At 38.6% G+C, this 20,835-nt stretch overlaps 1 protein-coding gene across 3 annotated transcripts; it reads left to right on the top strand.

Moving 5' to 3' along the window:
• Nucleotides 1–2,258: 2,258 nt before the first annotated feature.
• Nucleotides 2,259–20,809, top strand: si:dkey-6n21.12 (schwannomin-interacting protein 1). Of its 3 annotated transcripts, none has more exons than XM_051924203.1 (8): nucleotides 2,259–2,830; nucleotides 3,463–3,711; nucleotides 6,441–6,532; nucleotides 7,793–7,877; nucleotides 12,909–13,061; nucleotides 14,320–14,431; nucleotides 15,707–15,800; nucleotides 19,818–20,809. In XM_051924203.1, the coding sequence occupies exons 2-8, from the start codon at nucleotides 3,484–3,486 to the stop codon at nucleotides 19,879–19,881; spliced, it is 828 nt and encodes a 275-aa protein (XP_051780163.1). In that variant the 5' UTR covers nucleotides 2,259–2,830; nucleotides 3,463–3,483; the 3' UTR covers nucleotides 19,882–20,809. The 3 variants fall into 3 exon arrangements, with proteins under 3 accessions (XP_051780163.1, XP_028653828.2, XP_028653827.2); XM_028797995.2 differs by having other exon boundaries at nucleotides 3,415–3,711; nucleotides 19,818–20,808; XM_028797994.2 differs by having other exon boundaries at nucleotides 2,260–2,830; nucleotides 3,418–3,711; nucleotides 19,818–20,808.
• Nucleotides 20,810–20,835: the final 26 nt, after the last annotated feature.

Here is a 20,835-nt window from a genome sequence, read left to right as displayed (position 1 = left end):
GAGTTTGTAAACACGTGTCACCTCAACTTTTCTGTTTAGAGTGGGGGCTTGAAGGCTAGAACCCACAACATTTAAATGAGCACCGTCTTTCTGTTCCTGTTTTTTAATCACTTATTTGCACTTACAGTTCAAGCTGTTTTCAGTTAAGGCTATGAGATGCAAGCTAGCAAAGAGATACAAAATGTCCAGTACAATTTTTTCTTTTTAAAGGTAGCCACAGTAATCTGAAAAAAAAGAAAGCTCAATATCAGGAATGCATTGAACACAAGACAGTATGTTGATGGGGCTAATTGACATTTTGATCTTCACCTAATGCTGAGATGGACTGCCTAACAGCATTAAATTTCAAAAGGCAGACCACAAGAAAGCCTTACATTGCTCCTTCCATTTCAGCAGTGCAAAGTTTTTGTTTTAAAAAAACACTGAGTTGTGGTGTGAAAATAACAGGTATGTAGTGTGTAAAGAACTGAGATGAGACCAGATGAAGTGTTAGGGTCTTCTAGAGATTCCCATTTAATAGCAGCAATGCTAAGTACAATTAAATAGAAGGTAAAAGGGAGGAACTGAAAATAAAGCTATTCCATGGTCATTAGAATAAGGGCTTCTGCGGGTTAGCGTGGCTCCAGCAGATGTGGCCCTGACAATAAATGCCAACTTCTGGTAGTCTCATTTCATTTCTTATGTAGTGTGACCTGGTGCAGGAACGACAGGTCGTGGAATGGATGAATAGTCGGGACACCAACTGAGTCATCCTATTTAATTGAATAAAGTCCAACAAAAAACACGCCTCTTGGCATCAATACAAGCAGCCCCTTGGGCAGATAACAACAAAAGTATTCGGTTCTTCACCACAGAATTGAGGGTCATTTACTGGAGCTCCTCTGGCAGGTTGCTCTGAATGCAAAAGTAGCCTCCTTCCGGACAGCTGGGTTTCTTATATCACATAAACCAGAAGGGGTGAGGCTAAGTGCCCTCACAGGACTGTTTCTCTGAACTGTGGGGAGAAAAGGACAAAAGAATGTTAGTGACAGCATCTCCTCTTGCCCTAGCGGGTTATCACATACCTCGATGGAGCCCATGAGAAGATCCTCCAACATGCATGCATGACAATAAGGAATGGACCAGAGGGCATGGGACTTCAGAAATGGTCCAGAAGTGAGGTCAGTGCTTTTCTGTGGGCTCCTACCCATTCTAGAGCTAGAAGACAGGTTAGTAACTAAGCTTCATTCAAACCCACCCCAGTTTCAACTACTGCACAGAGTCTCCAATACACTCCCACAGCAAACATGACAGTAGAAAATGGTTTTCTTTTTTTGTTTCTAGCTTCATGCTGTCTGGTGAAAAACTTGTGTTTCATTCACACAGTGTTGTGCAGTCTGAGAATTCTTTCCATGCTATCATGTCTTGTCCTTTTTTGCCTCAAAGCTGTTTGATTCTAAACTTTAGCTGTTGCCCTTCCATTTTAGGCAGTTCCTAACCAATGGATTCTCCTAGGTATTGATTGGTTACAAGGCTCTCACTTTACTTAATATGACTATGTTTTGTCAGGTGACATCATAGTGATCATCAAAGTGATCTGATGCCATTCAAGACACATCAAGCACTAGCATCCCTTTGCTTGATTTTTTGTGATGTGAAAGGTACATGAACTTGCACACTACACTAGCAGCAAAAGAGGGATATATATATTGTTATTTAGGTAAATTAATATTTCTGTTTTAGCAGTGTGCACACAAATAGGAAAATTCTGGTAAGGCCCTACCAGAAATTCCATGCCATAAACACCACTGTCTATATTATAAATCGGGAGAACATGCTTTCCATGTAATCTATGAATGTCACTCATACCCAAGTTGTTACTAATCCAGCCAGATCTGCAGAAGGAAGATATTCTAGTAACGCCATGGTGAGGTCAGCTCATTAAGTCAGGCTGGAAACTTATAACCACTACCTTCTCCTTTAAAAGTCAAAATAAGTTTCCGAGCAGTCCATTTTTCTGTTTGCAGCTTCAATGCTAGCCTCCCACAATGGAGGCCCAGCTGAGTCTGACCAGGGAGCTGTTGCCTGGTAAGGAACGGTAACAAAAGCCAGAGCCAGCAAGCTTTGCTCTGCATTTTTGTGTTTAGCTCACACAGACTCCTCTGTGTGTCTGTTTGGAATTACCTCTGAAATTGGACACCTTCTCTTTCTCTTCCTTCTGACTACGGCCCTCCTCCTCCTCATGAGCCCTTCAACCCCTCCCCAGCACCACCACTCCTTCTTTCTTACTTTTTTCCTCCTTTCAGCTGGCTCACACCTCTCCAAGAGTGCTTTCTAGCCATCCCTGAGGCTGTCCCTCCCTGCATGACTGCACGAGGCACAGCAACTTACGACAGGGGGTGGGACAGGACGCTGACTGGTGCCTCTGAGATTTGGTGCTGGATTTTTAGGGTACTTGCCTTGGGCTCCAGATTGGAGGACGGCAATCTAGAACAGGCCTCTTACTTTTTCTTCTCTTCTTATGAACTGGAATATGCAGCAGATAAAACTTTTTTACAGTAATATGCAAAAGGCTGGGATTTACGGGTGACCCACACTCCAACAACGCACACATCTGCGTCTCAGGCACGCTCAGACCTGCTGGGCAGAATTACTAAGTGTGGCTGCTCTCAGTTCAGGAAGTTGGTGTTAAGAAAAGAGAGCAGACCTCCCCTGGCTCTTTGGAAACGTAAAGGACGCTTGCAAAAACAGCTCTTTCTCAAATGTGCTCCTGTCCTGAAGGAGCTAATACCGGCCATACTGCATCTTCTCCCTTTGAACCCCCCTGCTAACCTGACGGTCTACAGCTCAGGTAGGTTTCTCCTTCCTTTTCTGCCTCCTCAAAGCAATGTGGAGTATACTCCAAAAATAGGAAAGATGTTGGAGGCCAGACCAGAACACAGAATTATTCAGAAAAGACAGACTGCTGCTATTAAACTTGTAACTACCAAATGCTGGGCCAGGATTCAGAATCAAACTTGCATAATTAACCTAAAATACTCATTGAATTAATACAGAAACAGCAATCAGGACTGAATTTGAATCCCAGTCCCTAGATCTGTGAGGTAGAAGTGTTAACTGTTGCACCAGTATTTTTCTCACTGATTATCCTCTGATCAGATTGGAATAGGGGGTTCTCCCCTTTAAATGAAATTCTAAGCACTTTACGTCCATCAGTATAAGGAGCTCGTACTCATGTATCTCGATCTGCTTCATCAATAGATACCTATAATTCCAAGGCCATTCTAAGTCACTCATTTACCAGAAGTTGTCTTCCCCTATTAGGATGAAGTCTTTCTATTTCTTAATGTCAGCTCGCTCCCAAGCACATTGAAATTCTATGGCTTTAGTATTTATTTTCCTATTAAAGATTAAAAGTGTACTTCTTCTTTTTAGCAGCATTCTAATCTCACCCAGCCTCATTCATTTCCTCTTGGATTTGAGGTCTGACCTCCTGAATAAGCCATGGACAGAGAGAAAGGACTGAATAAGGAGGACAAAGAAAAGGAGAGAGAAGAAAAAGAAAGTGATGAATCAAAGCAGTTCACTCTGCTGGAGCAATCTGAGGATGATACTGAGCTTCCCATCATGCAATGGGAGGAACTTGGTCGACGCATTGAAGAGTTGGAGATGCAGGAGGTGGAAAGAGAGAAAAAACGGAAAACACAGAATCTGCTGGCTGGAATAGCAGAGGTGAGTCTGAAGGGTCCCTAATGAATTAAAGATTGTCTCAAAAGATGACAGGCAGAAAGCAGTCCCCAGACATGATCTGGCCTATAGGGTTATACACACATTTTTTTTGCAAAAAAATTTAAACTAATACAGAATTATGGGGGATGGAGCCTATTCTAAAAGTACTAGGTACAATACAGGAACCACCCATGGGCAGGGTGCTAGTCCATTGCAGGGCCGACTCATACACTCATATAAACAGGGACAATCGGGAGTCAACTATTAAATTACTAAGCATGTGTTTAGGAATATGGCAAGAAGGTACAAACACAGACACAGGGATAACATGCAAACTCCACATGGACAATGAACCGGTGTAGGTTTCAAACCAAGGATACTGCATTTGTAAGACTGCAGAACTAACCACTGAATCATCCCCTACAGGGTTATGATACACAGAATTCATAGATAACCAGAGCGAGTGAAATTTCAAAAAGCTGTCCAGTGGACAGTGGAAGCAAGGTAGATATCACTTTCAATACCTAGGACTTGATTGTACTGTGGGTTGAAGCACAAAGCACAATACACCATAAGGCCAATTCTCTTTTTCAGGGATAAAATAGATGTATTAATTAATAATAATAATGTATTATTATTATTATTATTATTATTATTATTATTATTATCTACAGTATGTATAATGATACAGAGAGAGAGAATAGAAGAATAGACTCTGGAATGTTCAAATAAATATTGCAAACTTAAAAATGTGAGTTTAATAAACGACTTTATGTGCAGAAACAAATTAATTTGTTCTGTAACTCTAACCTAAAATATTTGAGTTTAAGACTAAGCATTCACTATATTTTAAATTATACAGTAAACCATTTATATATTTTCTATGACCACTTTATTTCATTCATTGAGTTTCAGGATGCTGGAATTTATTGATCACAAAAAGAAATTATTATCTGTCTAATGTCCACTTCTGTACTGATGTAGATTTAGTCCTTCATGTGATATGTTTTGAAACAGTCATCAAGCATGACATTGCAATTGATACATTAGAAACTTATTTCTTTTCACACTATTCCTATAATATTTTTTCTGTTGCTTGTGCATGAGAGGGTAGAATGTCAGTGTCTGATCTGCATGATCAATACACCCCTTGTGTTATTGTAGGCTATCACAGCACAAGGCTTAGTGACATCCACATTTCCATTGACATGAACAACAGTTGCTGTGTTGTGAACAGTATGCTTCAGTTTCACTATCCGTGTCAATGTCTGAAGGCCAATTTACATTCTCATCACTCTCACTTGATTAAACTAATGGTTCACTTTTAGTTTGTACTAAAACTGGCTTTACACCTTGTTGTTTGCACACCATTGAGTTTTGGTTGAAGACTCCATCCCATTCCTGAATATTGATGAGTTATCTTAGGGTACCAAAATGCATAGAATTGTTCATGTTTTTTTTTTTGCAGCATAAGCAGCCAAAAGAAGAAGAAGAATCTTATTTTATTCACTAGATGGCAGCAGAGTACAGTCCAAAGAGTTATTTGGGTTTAAAAACGTAACGTGGGTTATTACAGTCAGCCGAGTGCAACTGCAGCCAACAGCATCTGTGAGGGCAGTCACATAACACCCCCACATCATGAAATGCCCAGAATGTTAGTCATGAAATGCCCATCGCAGGCCCAGTTACACTTCGGCTAAGATTAGGGTTATGTAAGAGTTATCGAACTCAAAGGGCATTTTGTGATCGATGCTGTGGGCATTAAGTGAACCTATATCATAGGTATTGCGGGCTGAAGTTAGTCCCATTTCCCCCAGTTCGGACTCAAGCTTAACCGAAATTACATTGAATTCCAAGGCTGAGTCATTAGCAGAGTTAATTTTAAGGGGGTTAATAATACAAAGAAATGTTTTTCCTATCTCAACATGTTTGTTATAAATGTCTGTTATTAAGATGGACAGGATTGGAATGATCATTGTAAAATCTAATGATTGCAACCAAAAAAGGACACCCAGTAGTGCCTCTTCCCAAACCATGGTGAAATGAGCTGGTAACTTAAGTTGTTCCAGAACAATATGTCATAGAGTAGATGAGCAATATTAGTCATAATGGCTTTTGATTTTTCTATCATTCTCTTTTTTGCCACTGCCTCCAGTCCAGTAATACTGTTCTTCCTGATCAATTTATTCATTCTCTGACCTTGTTTTATTCCTACATCACTAGCAATGGGGTTGCATATATCAAAGTGCCTCTTCAAAAAGAAAAAGCCTGCTGTGGCTCATTTTGTACAGTATTTTGTTCACCTAACCCAGTCTTCTGTTCAAGATAACTTCCGGGGATTTATGCACTACCACACATTATGTTGATTTATCTCAGAGACTCCCTGGCCCACTGGGAGTCCACCATGAACAATGTTACCTTGATTAAGTGGAATTCCAGGTGGTTCTCTCTATAAAGTCCTCTGCCACATGTCTATGCTACTCCTCATTCCAATTCTCAATGCATCCTACAAATGCAGGAGTCATCTATTGATGACATATATTGCACTTATACTTAAAATCTGTGATATATACAAAAATGATGTTTCTAAGTAAATAGAAAGAGAAGAGTTTTAACTAAGATATATTTGAGATTGATCAAATCAAAGCAATACTTAGGAAAACCATTTAAAATTTTAGTTATGGTATGGTTAATTAGCAACAAAGCAAAAATCTTATTTTCTTGTTTTTCAGACTGCAGGAGGGCATGATAAGCAGAGCATAAGGGCATCCTATGATGATGGAGATGATGAGACAACAAGACATGTGATCTCCTTGACATCTCGGTAAATTAAAATTCAGTCTGCTCCTACCAGTTGTGGAATGAGCCCCGGACACAGACAGGCAGACATGTTATTTTTGCACCACCACACGTTTATTTACACTAACTATTATTTACACAGTCCTTAAGTGCACCACAAACCCCAATCTTCCCCAAAGTCCAGGCCAACCACTCTGCCTCTTCGGACCGCCTCCTTCTCTCTTTCTCCGACCTTGTCCTGCTTCCACCCGACTCCAGCCTCGAATGAAGGGAGGTGGCCCCTTTTATCCATACCCGGATGTGCTCCAGGTGTGCACCGGCAATCTTCCACCCGACACGCCCCAGTGTGGCGGAAGTGCCGGCTGTCTCCCCGGAAGCACTCCGGGTGTTGCCTCTCTTCTTCGCCTCAGCACTTCCTGGTGTGGTGGAAGTACTGGGGTCCAGGGTCCATCAGGCACAGGGACGCCCCCTGGCAGTGACCACGGGCCCCTACAGGGTTGAGCTTCTAAGCCCAGTACCCGTGGCCCCCAATACAACCAGGGCATGAGCCCTCCTCCTGTCTCCCCGGGCATCCCGGCAGGGTAGGAACCCCAGCCGGGTGCCACACAGTTCATATTATTGTGCTCCAGTAAGGAAAGGGAACTGTCTTTATGAAGTTGTTTGTGATGATGCACACTGTAACATGCTGAGTTTAGTAGATATTAATTGATTTGTTGCTCTCATGGTAGTGACATAACTCCATACTGAGCAGAATCTGGATCCCTGAACATTTTGGCTTAAATTGGTGTTTAGAAAGTGGATCCCTGGTGGAGTGAAATAAACTGTGTGCTACTGAGACGCCAGCTTTCTCAGAGGCCTAATATAAGTGCCAGGCAGCAAAATATGCACACCCACACTCTAGATAAAAACTGTAAACATGAGTGACTAGCTGGCACACTGCACAATGATATTACAGAGTCACACCATCACTATGATAGATCTACATTAAAAAACACAGAACTGTGCAAGTCTCAAAACAGTCAACAGTCATTTCGTACATAATTCCAATGCAAACATCACAGGAAAGGCCAGACAAGTACATCATAATGATTCACACCATATGCTCTTTAGATACAGTGCTGTCGGCTTTGTCCATCTCCAGGGTTGCCAAGAAACCTGGACACAGCATAACATTTTCCAGTAACTGAAGTGCAAGAAAGAAAGCCTCACATAGATTAACAGCACACCTACCTGTCAATGTTCTTTAATTTCTTTTTTTTTTCTTCTGCCCTTTCATACCATGAAGTCTTCAGAGTCGGATGAACTTGCAGTTGTGTTTTATTAATAACAGTGAAAGTGAAGATGAAGAGGAGGAAGAGCAAAGCAAACAGGTATGGACTAGTCAAACTGGATTTAAATGAAAAGGAGTCTGTGAGCTTTAGATTGGGTGGGTTGGAGTGATACATGGTGTATCCTGCCCATTATGTTTACTAGAATGTGGCTCCTTGCTATTTATGATCGAATGCCTATATTTCATTTCAATTAAGGGAGATAACATCTCACTTTTTCAAGACACAGGTTAAGGGGATTGTCACGGAGCATCTGTGAAACATTGTACTACTTTTATATGTGATGTTTGGCTCCACAAACTATAGTTAAAAATACAATGAGTTTAAGAGGGAGAGAGAGAGAGAAGTTAGGAGCATGCGCTGATACAGCACATTGCCACACCCATCACATGACAAACCAACTCTGGATCCCAGATTAGGACCCGAGTGCAGCCATGCAACGGGCGACACCTCAGCACCACACTTGTTCAGATGGAATGTAACAGTGTGAGTTTTTTTCATGGTGGCTGAAGTGCCAATTCTGCCACCAACCCCCAGGTTTTTCCCTGCAGGTTCTAGGGCCTACATGCAGGGCTGGATGCAGATTAACGTCATACCCAAGACAATGGGTATTAAGATAAAGATATGGGTTTGAGATAAATATAAAGAAGCACAGTTTCAGCATTCATGTCCACCAAACACCATTTGGATTATTCAAATTTGAATTCTTGATATTACGCTTTCACATAATAGGCTGCAATATTAAGTAATAGGCATAGAAAAGGTTCAGCTCCCTTAGCCTTTCCTCATAGCTCATAACCCTTAGTCCTGGAATCAGTTTTGTTGCTCTCCTCTGGACTTTCTCTAGTGCTGTTATGTCTTTTTTGTAATAGAGAAAACAAAATTGAGCAAAGTACAAAAAGCTATCTCAGAGGTTTAAACTGTCAGTTCCAACTGTAAGGAATGTAATCAGGAAACGGAAGGCCACAGGCACAGTTGCTGTTAAACCCAGGTCTGGCAGGCCAAGAAAAATACAGGAGCGGCATATGTGCAGGATTGTGAGAATGGTTACAGACAGCCCACAGGTCACCTCCAAAGACCTGCAAGAACATCTTGCTGTAGATGGTGTATCTGTACATCGTTCTACAATTCAGCACAATTTGCACAAAGAACATCTGTATGGCAGGATGATGAGAAAGAAGCCCTTTCTGCACTCGCATCACAAACAGAGTCGCTTGTTGTATGCAAATGCTCATTTAGACAAGCCAGATTAATTTTGGAACAAAGTGCTTTGGACTGATGAGACAAAAATTGAGTTATTTGGTCATAACAAAAAGTGCTTTGCATGGCAGAAGAACAACACTACATTCCAAGAAAAACACCTGCTACCTACTGTCAAATTTGGTGGAGGTTTCATCATGGTGTGGGACTGTGTGGCTAGTTCAGGGACTGGGGCCCTTGTTAAAGTCGAGGGTCGGATGAATTCAACCCAATATCAACAAATTCTTCAGGATAATGTTCAAGCATTAGTCACAAAGTTGAAGTTACGCAAGGGTTGGATATTCCAACAAGACAATGACCCAAAACACAGTTCGAAATCTACAAAGGCATTCATGCAGAGGGAGAAGTACAATGTTCTGGAATGGCTGTCACATTCCCCTGACTTGAATATCATCGAAAATATATGGGATGATTTGAAGCAGGCTGTCCATGCTCGGCAACCATCAAATTTAATTGAACTGGAGAGATTTTTTATGGAAGAATGGTCATAAATACCTCCATCCAGAATCCAGACACTCATCAAAGGCTATAGGAGGTGTCTAGAGGCTGTTATATTTGAAAAAGGAGGCTCAACTAAGTATTGATGTAATATCTTTGTTGGGATGCCCAAATTTATGCACCTGTCTAATTTAGTTTTGATGCATATTGCATATTTTCTGTTAATCCAATAAACTTAATGACACTGCTGAAATACTACTGTTTCCATAAGGCAAGTCATATATTAAAAGGAAGTTGCTTCTTTGAAAGCTCAGCCAATGATAAACAAAAATCCAAAAAATTAAGAGGGGTTCCCAAACTTTTTCATATGACTGTACCTCCTTTACTGTTCTTTTACTATTAAAATATTGAAAGAAACTTTTTTAATAATATTTTGCCTTTTCTGCAACATATTTCTCCTAGAGACTTTTAGCTTTCCTGATATCCTTTTCAGTGGTTTCTCTCATAAGCCTTAAATTTATCACAGAAGATATTAGTTTCATGTGCATCATATACCGTATATACTCACGTATAAGTTAGGTCTTGAAACCCAAAAAAACGATCATAAAATCAGACCCCGACTTATAATACGCCTGTTCAAAAATGCAACACTTATTTTTTTTTACATCTTCTTGCATCCTCCACCAGTTTCTCACACCCGTTTCTCAAACACAACAAATTTTGTTGCAGCAGCGCAGTTACCAATTTCTTTCACCACTTCAACGACTTTTAATTTAAAACCAGCTTCATATTTTCTTCTGATCGAACACTCCATTGTAGATAAGGGATGCTCTTACACAAAGGTTTATGAGGGTGTGAGATATAAAAAAAACACAAAACAGTGCAAAAGTCGCTTCTGAATATTTTGGGTATTACCGTGTGGTTACGTAGGCACAATAAATAGAAAAAAAGGCAGTGTACTCCGTGGTTACTCTCTCAGGTGGGCGTTAGCATATCATATCATAAGCTCTTGGACCAATAGCGCAAGTTTTCCGCATTCTACTTATACGACCGACATTATAAAATACGGGAAATTATATGGTAAAATCAAACTCCGACTTATCCATGCGAGAACTTAAACGCGAGTATATACAGTAGCTTTTTTTATCTCCACAACTTCTTTTTTAGCTTCTTGCATGTAGAACACTTTTAAACCTGCTGCACAACAACACTGTTCACACTTAAAAGCTTATTGCAATGTATCGTATTTAGGCTTTTGCTACATCTGCTGATTTTTTTTCCAATTAAAATTAAGATTAACTGTTGTAAACTTTGAAATGTATTATAATATAGTGTCTAGATCCTAATAGTTCAGTATTATAGATAGATAGATAGATAGATAGATAGATAGATAGATAGATAGATAGATAGATAGATAGATAGATAGATAGATAGATAGATAGATAGATAGATAGATAGATAGATAGATAGATACTTTATTAATCCCAAGGGGAAATTCACATACTCCAGCAGCAGCATACTGTTACAAAAAAACAATATTAAATTAAAGATTGATAATAATGCAGGTAAAAACAGACAATAACTTTGTATAATGTTATAATACAACATCTAGACAATCTTCCCGATCATTAAGACAAACTCAAAATGTTGGAACTGATAACATCACCATTGTGCAATACCGAAATGTTAAAGATTAATAATAAATAATAATAAGCTTAAGAAGATCAAAATATTTTGAGCCTCAATTAAGTCATTACAATCCCATTCACTTAACTGAGTCATTACTGTATATTGCTATGCTCATGATTTTCACATTTTCTGTTATCCTTTAGTATGTTTGTTATTTTGAGATTTATTGAAGAGTTTTTATCACAGAACTAATTATGTTGTGCTATGTGCAGTAGGTTTTTTTCATCTTATTGGTAAGCCATATTGCTTTCCATATGGACATCGTCATTTCGTCAGAGTTGCCACTGCGTTGCTACCCTCATGTTGCCAGAATTACATTCTGGTATAAAGGTCTGCACCATGTACACCCTGAAGATCCAAGATAATTTAAAACATATTTTTTTTCATTGTTGTGTGATAGGCTTTAAGTGGTCTGGTATTAGACCCCTTGCTTTGTTTCTCCACTTCTGAATGAAGACAAAAGTAGGATTGACTTCCCTTTAACAAATTTTGACTTGGTTTATATTGGTCACTAAACTACAGTCGCCTCTTCCTCCTTGTTCCAGCAGAAGTGTGCTCTGTGTATGTTTTTACTTGCTTTTTTATTATAACACTGGATCACTTGACTATTAAGGTTTTGCATCACAAAAAGTATTTCCAACTGCTAACTCAAAAATGCAGTCAGATGTGACTCCTTTTGGCTCAAAGTGATTTCTGTTCAATTTCTATTTTAGCTGACAATAACTGTGCTCAGGAAGGAGACAACTATGGTGTGAAGTACTTGGAAAGAAAATTATAAAATCATACTTTTACATAAATATGGGCCATTCAAACCCTATTTACCTAACATCTTCAAGTTGGAATGGTACTGCTGTCTAACACACTACTGTATTGTTCTCAAAATGAGGGAAAAGTTTCTAGCATCTGTGTTAAATTCACAATAACCCATGTTCATCAGCGACCTCTGTGGCAATTCCTAAATAATTTTGAGCAATTCTGTGGTGTAATGTCTTAATTGAAATTTTTAGGACCATTGGAGTGGGTAAAGGGGACAGAGCAGTTTCTGCACAGCCTTTGCTCGTATGTCAGGGAGTACTTTATACTAACTTGTTTACAAGTAATTTGAGAATTTTATGTGTACATGTAATGAAGGGATTGCAAGGATACTTGGTGTCCAGCTTATTGAGGTGGGCCAGTCTAGACAAAAGTCCAGAACCAAAGTTTTATCTCAGCTCATTCCTTATTGGCTGTATTGGTTTCTTTTATTTGTTATATTTTTTGCAACTGTGATGGTTTCTTCTCAAACAATGGAAACATGCCCCTGTGTCAGTCATTTTATTACTTAATATATTCTATTTGTATATTGAGTAATGGATGTATGTAAATAATGTATGGTGTAATTATTTCTGTTATGGCATTATAGCTACACATGTGTGCACTCCTTCTGAGACTATACTCAGAAAAGAATGCTGCACAAAATAAACTGAAATTAAAGAGTTGAAATATAAAGCCAGCACTTACACATTCAGATCCACCAGTATGATCTTGGGTAACTCAAAGAGTACTCCTGTCTTATAAAATGTCATGATGATCATTATGAAAGGTTCTATTTAAGATAAACACTAGGTTCTTAATTATGTCGTACTGTATAAAAGCATACATGTGGATTTGACATTTGCCTCTGTCTCTGTATTGTTTTCTTTTAAGAAGCACAATTATGACACCCAACCAGAAGAGTTCTCCCCACCCCCAGTGGCGCACAGAAATACAGCAGAGCGACCAGAAGAGTTGCAAAACCAGTCATATGTTTCAGCTGGACCTAAAGAAGGTGCTGCAAAGGAGGGGCAAAGAGAAGACAAGGTGATTAAATAAGGAAAAAGAAGGAAATTAGGAGACAGTAAAGTTAATACTGGGTGTTAGACAAATCCAGGTTCACATGTATCTGTTTGCAGAAGTGGGTAGTAACGAGTTACACTTACTCCGTTACATTTACTTGAGTAACTTTTTAAAAAAATTGTACTTCTAAGAGTAGTTTTACTGCACCATACTTTTTACTTTTACTTGAGTACATTTGTGAAGAAGAAACACTGCTCTTACTCCACTACATTGGGCAACACTCGAATCGTTACTTTTTTTCCATTATATACGCTGTATTCCAAACATGCACAGCGGAAGGCGGCCGCTGCGTATTCTTTAGCTAAAACTCCCTAAACTGTTTCCCATTCATTCTCTATGGTAGTATGTAGTAAACCACTACCCATGTGATCTGTTTTCTACCACCTGTTTCGCCGCTCTGCCTGCCTGAGCTAGACCATCTATCTAGCTGTTTTTTTTTCTCCTGACAGTTTTATATCTTCTATTATACAGTGCCTTCCCAGTTTATCTATCTAGTAACTTCTCTGTCTGTGCATTATTCAGTGATCTGTCTGACAGTGTATGTCTTACAGAATTTAAAAATAAGAACAGTTATAAGAACACTTGTTCATGTTAATTGCAGTCTCAATTTTTAATTTATTTAAAAAGAGCATCCTACATCTATTATACAGTGACTGTGTCAACTGTGTCAACTATCCGCAACTGGCTTGTTCTAATGTCATTTTCTATCAGCTGTGCTATTTGGAGGGCAAGTGAATATGCAGTATTATACTGTCAGTGTACAGTCAGTATATCTTGTCACTGTAAGTAGTTTGCACTGTTCAGACATACATGTTACCTACTGTAGGTATTGGCTTCAAAAGCTTTGTTGTGAAAACCTGAGATTTGGAACTTTGTGTTAATTTTGCATCTTTATTTTGTGAAGATGTTATTTATTTTTAATCATTTTTTATTTTATTTGGAAATAGCAGAATTTGCACATTATTTTATATTTTTGTCTGTCTTATTACAACATTTCTAAAAAATAAATCATTTATTATGATCAAACAGTTACTCAGTACTTGAGTAATCTTTTCACCAAGTACTTTTTTACTCTTACTTGAGTAATTTTTTGGATGACTACTTTTTACTTCTACTTGAGTAATATTATTTTGAAGTAACGCTACTCTTACTTGAGTACAATTTTTGGCTACTCTACCCACCTCTGTCTGTTTGTTTATCCAATGATCTTTTTCATTAACAGCAAAGTAAAAGCCCAACGGAACTGCCTAGAAGACTTAAAAGAGTAGATCTGCAGAAACTTTCGGTGCAGAAATTAGAGTCTCTGAGAGCATCGTTGATGCAGGCTGTCCAGGGTGAGTTAGAAATTCTGGGTGTGGTGTTCAAATGTGTGTACAATGACTGTATGTCTGCAGGTACTACATTTATTACAGTGGTTGAGAATTGGACAGAACAATTTGTGAGTAATACAATTGCTTACTGCCCATCTTTATTTTAGTTCTTACACATGCCCATTATCTGAACCCATTTTTCCTATTTAGGATTACAGGGAGCCATCAACTGTCACAAGACTGGAACGAAACCTTGACTGAGCCACAGTCCATTAGACATTGAACATCAAGCCATAAGATTGCTAGTTCATTCCTCTCTATTGCCTGTACTCCAATTGTACAAAATCCATGTAATCAACTATAAGTTGTCCTGAGGCCACTTTTGATGAAGGTCTCAACTGATCCATAGCTAATCCATATAATGTCTGCTATCACATGCACCATCCCTTTTTGATTTCACATTACTATTTGCTCCTTGGTAGCAATATTTTACTTGTTATCAGTGTAATAATAATAATAATAATAATAATAATAATAATTCTTTACATTTAGAAGACCAACCATAAACAGACTGAATTAAACTAAGTAGTATTTGTTTTGAACAAGCTTTTTTGCCCTCTTTTTAAGTAAACAATCCTGTATTTCAAAATATATAATTGTCTAGATAGATAGATAGATAGATAGATACTTTATTAATCACAGCATGCATCACACATACATACATTGGATGCTTCAATCCAACCTACCAGAATTTGTTTGATATCTGTTTTTAAAAAGAAGGTTTCAGCCATCCTTGCTGGTGCTTGCCCAGACTAAGAGGCTGACCAAATATTATTTTATTTAACCTGACCTTCCAAATTATACCTGACTCTCTATGTACTCTTCCTTAGCATGTGGCCATTTAAATCACAAACATGGGATGTTAGGTCTTTTATTAGAATGCTAGACCCCATGACAGATGTTTTGAGGCTTAATGACTTGGGCTTCTTTACTTTTAGAAACTAACTTGATATTACATTGTCCCAAGGCAATGAGTTTCACACAACCAAATTACAGGTTAGCAAGGCAAATTACAGATTAGCAAGACATACTATAATAAATATATTTTAAGAGCAGGAATAAAAATCTTATTTTTGAAATGAATAAAAATGGCCTAATAGACTACATAAAACTCAATTGAAGTTCTTCAGACATTTTTACTTGGACTAAAAGAGATCAAAAAGTAAAACACTTAATGGGAGCAGATGAGTAACTGTAGGAATGCAGGAATGCTGCTGAATCTGTGACTCTTGCCCACAGATCTGAGCTCGGAGCTGGTATGTCTGCTACTGTGCCGGGACAAGCTGCAAATTGAAAGGGACGCCATCCTAACCGAGGTGGAAGACCTGACAGTGTAAGTGTTTACTATTTCTTTTTAGAACCATGGTTACTTTACTTTTAAATACCGGTTTGAAAGAAAAGTAAACATTAGTTGTTTTTTTTTTCCTGGTTAGAAAATGCATGTCCTGCTGACAAGAGCTTTGGGATTTGCCCAAGATCAGCAGCCATAGAGTAACACTACAAAAATATGAAATTTATACCACCTAATTTATTTTTATTATGGAATTCAGATACACAGTCAATTGCAATAATAAAGGAAACGTAGTGTAAAGTACTGATCAAAATTACTTGAGCCTGAAATATTAAGAGAAACACCATTGCTATGCAATCCCTGGTTCTGGTAGAGAGGTGTTATTGAATCTGTGAAAGATTATTGTTCTCTAGAGTTAGAAATTTAATGATAACATGATACTTGATTTTGTGGTTTTCAGAAACCTTTTTTCCTAGGTTCTGAAAAAATAAACTACAAACTACACATTTTAGAAACCTACAATTCACATGCTTTAGTGCACAGAAATTACAAAATCAAGAATACCCTATTTAGGTCCACCCTCAAAATATGTTGATCACCCCTGTGCATAAGTTCTTAATAGATGATTAGACTACTATGAGTCACTATAACTACTGTACTTCATGGTGAGTGGTCATACATTTTTCCAGGGTCTAGAACTGTAGGATACAACACTATTTTGTGAAATTACATATATGTTTTTTTTTTGTTGTTGATTGTAGTAGATAATGCAGTCTTAGTTCCTGTTCACAAACTCAATTTGGTTAAAATGTAATACTGTAACTAGGATGGTCATGTTATACAGTTCATGTCACTGTCTTGCTCTTCAAGCCATTCATTGAGCATTTGTGTCTTGATGAAGGTGACATTATTTTCCTGGTGAATTCCACATGTATCAACATAGCAATAGATCAGTACAGGATGGAAATTATCAGACTTAAATTTTGTTTGCTGGATCTCCCTTCATCTCTAAGTGAACCTAAACCATGTTAGGAAAACGCACTCTACACAGTAAGACAGCAACCAACATCCTTCACTGTAAGAAATAAACATTGAAGTCTGCAGATTTTTTTTATATGTGCCACACATATATACTGCTCAAAAAAGTAAAAGGAATACTTTGTAATCAGAGTACAGCATCAAGTCAATGAAAATTCTAGGATATTGATCTGGTCAGTTAAGTAGCAGAGGGGGTTGTTAACCAGTTTCAACTGCTTTGGTGTTAATGAAATTAACAACAGGTGCACTAGAGGGGCAACAATGAGACAACCGCCAAAACAGGAATGGTGTAACAGGTGGAGGCCACTGCCATTTTTCTCTTCTCATCTTTTCAGACTATTGTTTCACTAGTTTTGCATTTGGCTACAGTCAGTGTCACTACTGGTGGCATGAGGTGATACCTGGACCCTACAGAGGTTGCACAGGATGTCCAACTTCTCCAGAATGGTACATCAATACATGCCATTACCAGAAGGTTTGCTCTGTATCCCAGCACAGTCTCAAGGGCATGGAGGAGATTCCAGGAGATAGGCAGTCACTCTAGGAGAGCTAGACAGGGCCGTAGAAGGTCCTTAACCCATCAGCAGGACTGGTATCTGTTCCTTTGGGTAAGGAGGAACAGGATGAGCACTGCCAGAGACCTACAAAATGACCTCCAGCAGGCCACTGGTATGAATGTCTCTAACCAAACAATCAGAAACATATTTCATGATGGTGGCTGAGGGCCCGAAGTCCTCTACTGGGCCCTGTGCTCACTGTCTGACATAGAATACCAGAATTGGCAGGTCCACCACTGGCACCCTGTGCTGTTCAAAGATGAGATGAGGTTCACCCTGAGCACGTGACAGACGTGAAAGGGTCTAGAGAAGCCGTGGAGAACATTATGCTGCCTGTAACATTGTTCAGCATGACTGGTTTGGTGGTGGGTCAGTGATGGTCTGGGGAGGCATATCCATGGAGGCACACACAGATCTCTACAGGCTAGACAATGGCACCTTGACTGCCATTAGGTATCAGGATGAAATCCTAGGACCCATTGTCAGACCCTCTGCTGGTGCAGTGGGTCCTGGGTTCCTCCTGGTGCATGACAATGCCCGGCCTCATGTGGTGAGAGTATGCAGGCTAGCTAAGTATGCAAGCTATGTGGCACCCTTTCATTCCTAACACTTTACCTAGCAGTAGCAGTATAGATATCCAGCATGATTTTTTTTTCCCATTGAGATCTGATGTGTTTTCAAAGTGTTCCGGAGTGGTGGCTCTGAGGCTAGGGATCTGCACTGGCAATCAGAAGGTTGCCGGTCCGAATCCCGTGAATGCCAAAGAGGACTCTGCTCTGTGGGCCCTTGAGCAAGGCACTTAACCTGCAATTGCTGAGCGCTTTGAGTAGTGAGAAAAGCACTATATAAATGCAAAGAATTATTATTTGAGCAGTCTGCCTACTAAAGGAATATTCCTCCTAAATATTTTGTTTTTGTATGGTACGTTTTGTTATATGTTACTTGCCTCATGTAGTTTGAGGTGACAACCAAAAAAAAATGTGTAATCTTTTCTTTTCATAGAGAATGAACATAAAAAGTGTATGACATAATAGTAGCTAAGGTTGTCAAATGTTGTATAACAGCAAACAATATGAAAAGCATTCATGGGGAAAAAAAATAGTCACATAGCTTGCATCCCATAATCCACACATCAATTATCCAGTCTTTTGCTATGCGAAAGCACATGCATTTTTCCCAGGAAACTTAGCTAACTTCATAAACAAAAAACACATTCATGTAATACAGAGCTTTTAAAATAAAGACCCTCCTTTCCCCCTAATCCATTGGATAAGGGTCCTGAAAACAGAAACAGAATCCCCTCTATGGTTTTTTTTTTTATTAAACTTCTTGCATCACTGGCATTTGAAGTCAAATAAAGTTAACTCACAATTATCATGGTAAACAAGTTTGTGCTTCTATCCTCAGTCTCCCCTAGCTGATGATGACTTTCTTTCCAACTGTCTTGTCAATATCACTTTATCTGCTGCATTACAGAAAACCGCAACACGCTTTCAACTATAGGTAGCACTCTCAAGCCATACTAAGACTAAATAAGATGCAAAGTTTTAATATTTTTTGATGCTCATGCTTTGCCTTATCTGTTATGATTTCGCATATTCATCAGACACTGGGACAGCATTTTTTCACTTAAGAAACATAGCAAAAGTTAGACCTCTTATATCATTGAATGATGCTGAGAAATTAGTTCACGCGTTTGTTTTCAGTCGACTAGATTACTGTAACACACTCCTGTCAGGACTACCCAAAAAAGACAAATTGTTTGCAACTAGTGCAGAATGCAGCTGCTAGAATCCTAACTAGGAAAAGAAAATCCGAGCACATTTCTCCAGTTTTGATGTCACTACACTGGTTACCTATGTCATTTAGAATTGACTTTAAAATTCTGCTTATGATTTATAAAGCCTTAAATAATCTCGCTCCATCTTATATATCGGAATGTCTGACACCCTATATTCCAAATCGTAATCTTAGATCCTCAAATGAGTGTCTCCTTAGAATTCCAAGAGCAAAACTTAAAAGAAGTGGTGAGGCGGCCTTCTGCTGTTATGCACCTAAAATCTGGAATAGCCTGCCAGTAGGAATTCGCCAGGCTAATACAGTGGAGCACTTTAAAAAACTGCTGAAAACACATTATTGTAACATGGCCTTCTTAAACTTCACTTTAATTTAATCCTGATACTCTGTATATTCTATTCATTATAATAACTATTCATGGTGGCTCTAAAATCCGTACTAACCCCTACTCTCTCTTCTGTTTCTTTTTCTGTTTTTTTTGTGGTGGCGACCTGCGCCACCACCATCTACTCAAAGCATCTTCATGTTCCAACATTGATGGATTAAAAGCTAGAAGTCTGCATGATGGATTTTCTATTGGTATGAAAAGATGTCCAAACTGAAAGTCTTGGTTTCATCTTTACATTATTATCTCACCATTTTCCCTTTTTTCATTTTATGTTTACAGCATAGCTGAGAACAAGCAAACCAGGTTTGATCGGACCAGACGACCATACCGCCAGCGTGAATGAACCTGAAATGGGCAACAGAAGAATGTTTATTCTACATTTTAATACATTTCATCCAGAATCTCCATGTTACTAGAAGCAGACAGCTCTCAAATTTACATGTCTCTTGTTGGAGGTCATGGTATGTCTGGAACTGGGCAGGATAAAGCCATGAAGATCTTAGCTAACTTTTGCTGCTGGCTTCTGAATCTGTGATAAGGATGAATTTCTCACACAAGTGGAAAACATCTGCAAGGATGTTTGGAAGTTAGTCTAAGCATCCTCAGGCTGAAATGCATACACAGCAGGATTCCAAATATGATTCCAAAAACTATGGTCTTATTTTCAGACACATAGTCTTATCCCTTGGGGTGTCAGTGCTATTCTTTAACCATCATACCCCTGAACTCCTGAACAATTCTTTAATTTTAATAAATGTGAGAAGTGCTATAAACAAGAAAACAAAAGGGTTATTTACCTTTTATTAAAAGAGCTCTAAAGTATATCACGTCAAACAGACCACCCTGTATTTTTCTCTAAGATCACTAAAGTCATTCCAAATATCACAGATGAGATGCTTGAAGACAAAGACATTCTTTTTTACTGTTACAAGGGAAAAAGCTTTTCAGGAAGGAATTTCACAAAAATCTTTGACTCCAACCTGACCTCTTCACAAAGTCAACAAACCTTGCAAAAGGTTTTCCGTTAACTTCACTCTATCGCAAGCATTTGTGCTATTTTGTAGAGCAACATTGTGAAAGACCAATATGGATTGCTTTGCTACTATTTGTCACTCTTTATTTTATTTGATGCCATCCACAAAAATGTGCCATTACATGGCAATTTATGGAGCAAACATGACAATACAGTAGCAAACCTCAAACTCTTGAGTCTGTTACAAAAAAATAAAAAATTGTAAATAAAATAGTAAATAAATAAAAACAAATCATTAATACAAATCCCAATACTCTGTCCTTG

This window comes from Erpetoichthys calabaricus, chromosome 3 (genome assembly GCF_900747795.2).
Source record: "Erpetoichthys calabaricus chromosome 3, fErpCal1.3, whole genome shotgun sequence".
In the NCBI taxonomy this organism is placed as follows: Eukaryota; Metazoa; Chordata; class Cladistia; order Polypteriformes; family Polypteridae; genus Erpetoichthys; species Erpetoichthys calabaricus.
The sequence above is the reverse complement of the archived record's forward strand: the minus strand, read 5'-3'. Positions and strand labels throughout refer to the sequence as shown.

Bases quoted from the DNA above. Each gene is read 5' to 3' on its own strand.
- si:dkey-6n21.12 (XM_051924203.1), top strand. From the start codon at position 3,484: ATGGACAGAGAGAAAGGACTGAATAAGGAGGACAAAGAAAAGGAGAGA. The intron at 7,878-12,908 runs GTATGGACTAGT...TTTTCTTTTAAG, and splicing joins AGGAAGAGCAAAGCAAACAG to AAGCACAATTATGACACCCA. The intron at 15,801-19,817 runs GTAAGTGTTTAC...TTATGTTTACAG, and splicing joins GAGGTGGAAGACCTGACAGT to CATAGCTGAGAACAAGCAAA.